This window comes from Hylobates moloch, unplaced genomic scaffold (assembly GCF_009828535.3).
Source record: "Hylobates moloch isolate HMO894 unplaced genomic scaffold, HMol_V3 SCAFFOLD_6, whole genome shotgun sequence".
In the NCBI taxonomy this organism is placed as follows: Eukaryota; Metazoa; Chordata; class Mammalia; order Primates; family Hylobatidae; genus Hylobates; species Hylobates moloch.
Genome location: NW_026652281.1, coordinates 103552525 through 103561964, shown reverse-complemented (window position 1 = coordinate 103561964; position 9440 = coordinate 103552525). Strand labels below are relative to the sequence as shown.

Below are 9440 nucleotides of genomic sequence, written 5' to 3'. Positions count from 1 at the left end.
GTGGTGGCGGGCGCCTGTAGTCGCAGCTACTCGGAGAGGCTGAGGCAAGAGAATGGCGTGAACCCGGGAGGCGGAGGTTGCAGTGAGCCGAGATCGCGCCACTGCACTCCAGCCTGGGCGACAGAGCAAGACTCCGTCTCAAAAAAAAAAAAAAAAATTAGCTGGGCGTGGTGGCGGGCGCCTGTAGTCCCAGCTACTCGGAGAGGCTGAGGCAGCTGTCCATCAAACCAGACAGACCGAATTAACTCTTCTGAGTCGCAGCTTAGAATGTTTGACCTGCCTAAGAACTGGGCACAAGCTGGCAGCTAACCCCCACGTGGGCCTGGGTAGGACGTGAGATCAGGAAGATCCCTGGGCCCCTACTAGTTCCCTGCCTGGCCTCCTCCCCCATTCGTCTGGGGGTCTACGGAGCCAGCGCTGGGGGTGGAAGGGCGAGCAGTCCTCGACGCTGCAGCGGCGGTTCCGGCCCATGGGGGCGCTCTCCTACTTGGGGGCGGAAAAGCCGTGGCGCCCCCTTGCGTGGCGCGTCGGTCGCAGAGTTGCGTGACTTCAACCCCCTCTTCGCGAGGCTGGGTCGTCATGGTCCGGACCCCATTGTCGGCCTCTGCCCGTCGCCTACTCCTCCCAGACTCCCGCGGCCGACCCCCGCGCAACATGCAGCCCACGGGCCGCGAGGGTTCCCGCGCGCTCAGCCGGCGGCATCTGCGGCGTCTGCTGCTCCTGCTACTGCTGCTGCTGCTGCGGCAGCCTGTAACCCGCGCGGAGACTACGCCGGGCGCCCCCAGAGCCCTCTCCACGCTGGGGTCCCCCAGCCTCTTCACCACGCCGGGCGTCCCCAGCGCCCTCTCTATGCCAGGCCTCACTACGCCAGGCCTCACTACGCCAGGCACCCCCAAAACCCTGGACCTTCGGGGTCGCGCGCAGGCCCTGATGCGGAATTTCTCGCTCGTGGACGGGTATGTAGGTGCAGCGTTTGTGCAATGCGGGGTGAGCACACCCTTGGGCAGGAGAGGAGGTTCTGAGCATGCAGGGCTATCAAGGAGGCTCCCTCACACCACCCCTGGATGCCCTCTCTCCATCACCCATGGGTACCCTTCCCCGCATTACTCCATTCCTGGTGGAACATAACTCCCTCCCTCCAACCCGATCTCAGGAGGTCTCTATATGGTCTGTGTGAGGAGGTTCCTGGTGGGGTGAAGGAGGGTAGACCCAAGCACCTGATATATCCTGACTGATCTGGAGGCCATGTTTCCATCTGACCTTCACGCCCCCAGCCACAATGACCTGCCCCAGGTCCTGAGACAGCGTTACAAGAATGTGCTTCAGGATGTTAACCTGCGAAATTTCAGCCACGGACAGACCAGCCTGGACAGGCTTAGAGACGGCCTCGTGGGTGCCCAGGTACCACAGGGACACAGGGTGCCACAGCATGGCTGCTGGGGGATGTTGGGGTCACAGAAACCTGAGTCGGCCAGCCTCTGGATGACTAAATACAATGGGGCATGCAGTGTGCCATCATGTGGCTTCTAAGGAGAGTGGGGCCTTGGAGGCCAAGACAGGCTAGCTGCATGTATGCCCAAGTTCTGTGGAAACACGCAGAAAATGACCAGAAAATCCCTAGTGAGTGTGGGGACTGCTGTAACCACAGAGGACATAGTGGATTGGCCTTGGGGCATTCACATAGCACATGGACTAACAGCAGGTTTTTGCTTGTTTGTTCGTTTGCATTTTTGAGACAGTGTCTCCTTCTGTCTCCCAGGCTGGAGTAGAGTGGCACGATCTCGGTTCACTGCAACCTCCGCCTCCCGGGTTCAAGCAATTCTCCCTGCCTCAGCCTCCTGAGTAGCTGGGATTACAGGCACTCACCACCACGCCCTGCTAATTTTTGTAGTTTTAGTAGAGACAGGGTTTTACCATGCTGGCCAGGCTGGTCTCGAACTCCTGACCTCACGTGATCCACCCTCCTCGGCCTCCCACAATGTGGGGATTACAGGCATGAGCCACTTGGCCTGGCCATAACAGTAATTTATGATGTGTCGTGAGTCCATCATTTGACTGCTGGCAGCAAACAGTCATCAAGGAACCAGGCCGGTGGTTCACATCTGTAATGCCAACACTTTGGGAGGCTGGGGCAGGAGGATCGTTTGAGCCTGGGGGGTCAAGGCTGCAGTGAGCCGTGATCACACCACTGCACTCTAGCCTGGGTGACAGAGCAAGACCCTGTCTCAAATTTTAAAATAAAAATAAAAAATAATTTTTAAAAAAAGTCATCAAGGTACCATGGGGGGCCACTGACCCAAATGGGTGTTATGGGGTCTGAGGCAGGAGTGGCAGGCCTAGGGGGTTGAAGACCACCCTGGCCTCATTCTGCACCCCTTGACCTACCCTCAGTTCTGGTCAGCCTCCGTCTCATGCCAGTCCCAGGACCTGACTGCTGTGCGCCTCGCTCTGGAGCAGATTGACCTCATTCGCCGCATGTGTGACTCCTACTCTGAACTCGAGCTTGTGACCTCAGCTGAAGGTGGGCCAGCAGATGAGAGGTAGTCAGGATGTCACTCTGGAGGTCCTGTTCCTGGGATCTAACCACTTGACTCTCTACCTCCTTCTAGGTCTGAACAGCTCTCAAAAGCTGGCCTGCCTCATTGGCGTGGAGGGTGGTCACTCACTGGACAGCAGCCTCTCTGTGCTGCGCAGTTTCTATATGCTGGGGGTGCGCTACCTGACACTCACCTTCACCTGCAATACACCATGGTGAGCATAGCACCTGGCCAGGATGCTAGATGGCATGGTGTGGAAACTGCTCCATTCCTGGCATGGGTGTGACCAAGCCGTTGAGGATGAAGGGGTCCGCAGAGGGAGGCTGGACACCCAGTGGGTCCCTCACAATCCCAGAAAGCAGCTGCTTCTGCACCTGTTCTGGAAGCGGGATGGATGGATAGAGCCAGGGCCCCCAGGCTGTGATGGCCCAAGGTGTGATCAGCTAAATTGCCCTTCCATGGCTGTCCTGCAGGGCAGAGAGTTCCACCAAGTTCAGACACCACATGTACACCAACGTCAGCGGATTGACAAGCTTTGGTGAGGTGAGGACTCCTGTTTTGTACCCCAACCCACCTGCTCCCTACGGATATGTGTGTACACCTTTGCACCCCAACACCCTCCCCCACAAAAAAACCTAATTGTTTCTGCAGAAAGTAGTAGAGGAGTTGAACCGCCTGGGCATGATGATAGATTTGTCCTATGCATCGGACACCTTGATGAGAAGGGTCCTGGAAGTGTCTCAGGCTCCTGTGATCTTCTCCCACTCAGCTGCCAGAGCTGTGTGTGACAATTTGTTGAATGTTCCCGATGACATCCTGCGGCTTCTGGTGAGTGGCCATCTCAGCTCTCAAACCCAGGGCTAGGCATGTGTTATCCAAAGGTTCTTGACCCTGAGCACGAAGCCACCAGCCCGGGTTTCACACACCCTTGGACCAAAGGCTGGTTAATCCTCCTCCATCCCTGAAACTCAAGGCCAAGTCATTTCCACCCAGGGAGCCACAAACCCAGAGAGGTGAAGCCTCTTCCAACCCCTGAAGCCAGGACGGAGCACAGTCCTACCAGGGCCCCCACAGCACAGGAGGCATGCTCTCAGGCCAGAAGGGCTGAGACGAGTGTCCCTTTATCCCTCTAGAAGAAGAATGGTGGCATCGTGATGGTGACACTGTCCATGGGGGTGCTGCAGTGCAACCTGCTTGCTAACGTGTCCACTGTGGCAGGTGAGTCCCACCTCAGCTTTGTGCAGTGCTGGCTTGGGCTGTGGCTGCCAGGGCCCTCAGGACGACTCTAGCAGTCTAGTGCACCTGTTGGGCAATGGGCAGACCTCCCAATGACCCAGAGGCAGCAGAGAGAGACAGCTCTTCAGTGCCACCCAGATCTGGAGCCACAGAGTCGGTGCTGATGTGTTTGATGCCTCCTGGTTTTGCTCCCAATCCTTGAACTTCTCTCATTCCCCACATCTCTGGGCAGGACAGGCTCAGCCCGCACCTCTCAGCCGTGGGCTGAGGACAGGCTCAGCCACATCTCTCAAGGAACCCAGAGGTAGGGTGGCTCCTGGGCAGGAAAAGGCCCAAAGCGTGGCTCCAAGGTCCACTCTAGGTCCAGTGACCAGCCTGTAGCCACTTCAGGACTCATGACTGGCCATGAGCTAGCTCTGTAGAGCCAACTGCCACAGCCTGGAGTGCTGGGGACAGGGCTGGTGCCAGGGTCTAACTCCAGCCTAGTGCTGCCCACCCTCACCTCCACCCTAGATCACTTTGACCACATCAGGGCAGTCATTGGATCTGAGTTCATCGGGATTGGTGGAAATTATGACGGGACTGGCCGGTGAGTGCTTCCCTGAGGTTTCTCTTAGGCTGGGGTGCAGCAGGGAGTCCTTTAGTCTTCATTCCCATCCTGACGTCCTCCCATCCAGGCCTCAGCCACAGGCTCTGGTCTCCTAGCCCACCTGACACTCCCCACTCTCAGGGCCTGTTTCCTAATTTCTCCCTGTCCCTTCAGTGGCCCAGTGGCCCCACTCCAAGTTGTCATACTTGCTAAATACTCCCCTCCCCAGGCAGGGCTCATCTGTCCAAGATATGCTCCACTCCCAGCCTAGCAGACCTGCTGTGGGCTGACCATCTGCTCAGCAGGTGGAGGTTACAGAAGCCCAGTCCTCCAGGAGCCTCCAAGGTTGCATTCACTAGCCTGAAGAACTTGACCTTCAGTTTCCCCTGCGTGACTAGGGCTGGTGGACAGCGGGCCCTAACCCAGGATCAGGGCTAAGGTCCCACAGCTGGCTGGTGGGTGGCCACACAGGTTCCCTCAGGGGCTGGAGGACGTGTCCACATACCCAGTCCTGATAGAGGAGTTGCTGAGTCGTAGCTGGAGTGAGGAAGAGCTTCAAGGTGTCCTTCGTGGAAACCTGCTGCGGGTCTTCAGACAAGTGGAAAAGGTAAGCTGGGCTGGTGGACAGGATGGTTCAGTGGTTTGAGAAGGGGAAGGAATTGCCGTGGGAGCCTCTGACTGCGGACTTCCTCCCCCAGGTGAGAGAGGAGAGCAGGGCGCAGAGCCCCGTGGAGGCTGAGTTTCCATATGGGCAACTGAGCACATCCTGCCACTCCCACCTCGTGCCTCGGAATGGACACCAGGCTACACATCTGGAGGTGACCAAGCAGCCAACCAATCGGGTCCCCTGGAGGTCCTCAAATGCCTCCCCATACCTTGTTCCAGGCCTTGTGGCTGCTGCCACCTTCCCAACCTTCACCCAGTGGCTCTGCTGACACGATCAGTCCCCGCAGAGGTCACTGTGGCAAAGCCTCACAAAGCCCCCCCTCCTAGTTCATTCACAAGCGTATGCTGAGAATAAACATTTTACACATGGAGCCAGGTGCACGTGTCTTTCCTTCTACCTAGCGGGAATGGGGGCAGGTGGGTTCTTGGTCAGTGAGGAGTCTTGTGGTCTAGCCACAGCTGCTCAAGGTGGGTGGTTCCCACTCACCTCCAGCTTTGGCTATCTCAGGAAGGCCAGAGGCATCTTATGAAATTCTTAAGCTAAAAGCTTGAGCCCACAGAAGTACACAAAAACGTTCAGCTTCAGTCCCTTCGTGGAGTGTGACAGTGGGGTGCTTCCCAGTTTCTCTCCGAAAGGTTAAATTTTTTTTTTTTAGAAGCTGATACTATTTATAGAGTAAATAATAACTCAGCTGGGTACAGTGGCTTACGCCTGTAATCCCAGAACTTTGGGAGGGCAAGGCAGGCAGATCACGAGATCAGGAGATCGAGGCCATTCTGGCTAACATGGTGAAACCCTGTCTCTACTAAAAATACAAAAAATTAGCCAGGCATGGTGACACGTGCCTGTAGTCCCAGCTACTCGGGAGGCTGAGGCAGGAGAATCGCTTGAACTCAGGAGGTAGAGGTTGCAGTGAGCACAGCTCACGCCACTGCACTCCAGCCTGGGCGAAAGAGCGAGACTTCGTTCTCCTCCGTCCCCCCAGAAAAGAATAACTTGTTTGGAATTATCTGGAGAGTACCTTTGTAAAAGATTTCTCAGATTAGGTCCTCTGATTTTTTTTAAAAACTAATTTTTAAATGGGGGGGTGCAGAATCACCAAATCTTAAAAAAAAAAATTGAAAAGAAATAAAAGGAGGCCGGGCTCGGTGGCTCACGCCTGTAATCCCAGCACTTTGGGAGGCCGAGGTGGGCAGATCACGAGGTCAGGAGATCGAGACCATCCTGGCTAACACGGTGAAACCCCATCTATACTAAATATACAAAAAAAAAATTAGCCGGGCGTGGTGGCGGGCGCCTGTAGTCCCAGCTACTTGGGAGGCTGAGGCGGGAGAATGGCGTGAACTCAGGAAGCGGAGCTTGCAGTGAGCCGAGATTGCGCCACTGCACTCCAGCCTGGGAGACAGCGAGACTCCATCCAAAATAAATAAATAAATAAATAAATAAATAAATAAATAAATAAATAAAAGGAAACTCATGGGGTCTGTATGGCTCACTCGAGTGGCCTCTGTCTTTGGCTGCTTTCCTCTCCAGTTGAGCCACAGCCAGATCTAAGTTCCTTCCATGGGAACTTGGAATTGGGAGAAAGAATGACTCCACTGCCACCTGTGTTATAAACAAGGGTCTATATATGTCTGGGTCTGTTCCATTTATTTGGACTATTTGTTTATCATATCAATACCACACTGTCTTAATTATGGCAACTTTAAAATAAGTTTTGAGGCTGGGCACAGTGGCTCATGCCTGTAATCCCAGCACTTTGGGAGGCCAAGGCAGGTGGATCACTTCAGGTCAGGAGTTTGAGACCAGCCTGGCCAGCTCAGGAGGTTGAGACGAAAGAATTGCTTGAACCTAGGAGGAGGAGGTTTCAGTGAACCGAGATCACACCACTGCACTCCAGCCTGGGCAACAGAGTGAAACTGTGTCTCATAAAATATAAAATAAATGGCCAGGTGCAGTGGCTCACACTTGTAATCCCAGCACTTTGGGAGGCCGAGGCGGGTGGATCACGAGGTCAGGAGATTGAGACCATCCTGACTAACATGGTGAAACCATGTCTCTACTAAAAACACAAAAAATTAGCCCAGCGTGGTGGCGAGCGCCTGTAGTCCCAGCTATTCAGGAGGCTGAGGCAGGAGAATTTCCTGAACCTGGGAGGCGGAGCTTGCAGTGAGCCGAGATCGTGCCACTGCATTCAAGCCTGGGCAACAGAGTGAGACTCCGTCTCAAAAATAAATAAAATAAAATAAATAGTTTTGAATTGGGTGCAGAGTGGCTCATGCCTGAAATCCCAGCACTTTGGGAGGCTGAGGCAGGAAGATTGCTTGAACCCAGCATTTCGAGACAAACCTGAGCAATTTAGTGAGACCTCATCTCTGAAAAAAAGAAAAAAAAATTTAATTAGCCAAGTGTGGTGGCCCGTGCCTTTGGTCCCAGCTACTTGGGAGGCTGAGTGGGAGGATCACTTGAGCCTGGGAAGCAGAAGTTGTAGTGAGCTGAGATCACGCTGCTACACTCCAGCCTGGGCAAAAAAGTGAGACTCTGTCTCAAAAAAAAAAAAGCAAAGAAATCTTTCATATCGTCCGGGCGCGGTGGCTCACGCTTGTAATCCCAGCACTTTGGGAGGCTGAGGCGGGTGGATCACGAGGTCAGGAGATCGAGACCACGGTGAAACCTCGTCTCTACTAAAAATACAAAAAATTAGCCAGGCGTGGTGGCGGGCGCCTGTAGTCCCAGCTACTCGGAGAGGCTGAGGCAGGAGAATGGCGTGGACCCGGGAGGCGGAGCTTGCAGTGAGCCGAGATCGCACCACTGCACTCCAGCCTGGGTGACAGAGCGAGACTCCGTCTCAAAAAAAAAATAAAAAAGAAATCTTTCATATCTGATACTGTACTTAGCAGTATCAGTTTATCCTCATTATTTCAGCAATTTGTTTTTATTGAAGTGTAATTCATATGCCATAAAATTAACCATTTTATTTATTTATTTATTTAATTTTTTTTTTTTTTGAGACGGAGTCTGGCTCTGTCACCCAGGCTGGAGTGCAGTGGCGCGATCTCGGCTCGCTGCAAACTCCGCCTCCCGGGTTCACACCATTCTCCTGCCTCAGCCTCCTGAGTAGCTGGGACTACAGGCGCCTGCCACCAAGCCCGGCTAATTTTTTGTATTTTTAGTAGACACGGGGTTTCACTGTGTTAGTCAGTATGGTCTCAATCTCCTGACCTCGTGATCCACCCGCCTCGGCCTCCCAAAGTGCTGGGATTACAGGTGTGAGCCACTGCGCCCAGCTAAAATTAACCTTTTTAAAGTAAGCAACTCAGTGGCTTTAGTACATTCACAATGTTGTGCAGCCACCACTTCTATCTAGTTCCAAAACATTTTCATCTTAACAGGAAACCCTACACCCACCCTATACCCATGAAGCAGTTAACCCCCTTATGCATTTTTTTTTTTTTTGAGATGGAGTCTTGCTGTTGTTGCCCAGGCTGGAGTGCAATGGCCGGATCTCAGCTCACTGCAACCTCTGCCTCCCGGGTTCAAGTGATTCTCCTGCCTCAGTCTCCCAAGTAGCTGGGATTACAGGCGCGCACCACCACACCCAGCTAATTTTTGTATTTTTAGTAGAGATGGAGTTTTACCATGTTGGCCAGGCTGGTCTCAAACTCCTGACCTCAGGTGATCCACCCCCTTGGCCTCCCAAAGTGCTGGGATTACAGGCATGAGCCACTCCGCCCGGCAGAGACCCTGTCTTTAAAAAAAAAAAAAGAAAAAGAACAAGCAGAAATGTAAGACCCAGGCATGGTAGTGTTTGCCTGTAGCCCCAGGCACCCACCCTACACCCATTAAGCAGTTAACCATCATATGCTTTTTTCTGTTTTTTGAGACAGAGTTTTGCTCTTGTTGCCCAGGCTGGAGTACAGTGGCATGATCTCAGCTCACTGCAACCTCCGCCTCCCAGGTTTAAGCAATTCTTGTGCCTCAGCCTCCCAAGTAGCTGGGATTACAGACATGTGCCACCGCACCTGGCTAATTTTTCTTTTTCAGACAGCTAATTTTTCTTTTTCATTCCAGCTCTGTCTCCCAGGCTGGAATGCAGTGGCCCGATCTTGGCTCACTGCAGCCTCCGTCTCTTGGGTTCAAGAAGCCTGGGTTCAAGGTGCCTCAGCCTCCCAGATAGCTGGGACTACAGGCAAATGCCACCATGCCAGGCTAATTGTTTTATTTTTATTTATTTATTTATTTTTATTATTATTATTTTGAGATGGAGTCTTGTTCTGTCACCCAGGCTGGAGTGCAGTTGCCTAGGCAACTTGCACTGTTGCCCAGGCTGGAGTGCAGTGGTGCCATCTCAGCTCACTGCAACCTTTGCCTTCTGGGTTTAAGCGATTCTCCCACCTCGGCCTCCCAAGTA

At 53.6% G+C, this 9440-nt stretch overlaps 1 protein-coding gene across 1 annotated transcript; it reads left to right on the top strand.

The window, feature by feature from the left end:
• Positions 1 to 535: 535 nt before the first annotated feature.
• DPEP3 (dipeptidase 3) lies at positions 536 to 5399 on the top strand. The gene is made up of 10 exons (XM_032157695.2): positions 536 to 956; positions 1275 to 1401; positions 2392 to 2521; positions 2610 to 2751; positions 3011 to 3080; positions 3189 to 3365; positions 3671 to 3755; positions 4287 to 4362; positions 4834 to 4969; positions 5061 to 5399. The coding sequence occupies exons 1-10, from the start codon at positions 580 to 582 to the stop codon at positions 5295 to 5297; spliced, it is 1557 nt and encodes a 518-aa protein (XP_032013586.1). The 5' UTR covers positions 536 to 579; the 3' UTR covers positions 5298 to 5399.
• The last annotated feature ends 4041 nt before the right edge of the window (positions 5400 to 9440 follow it).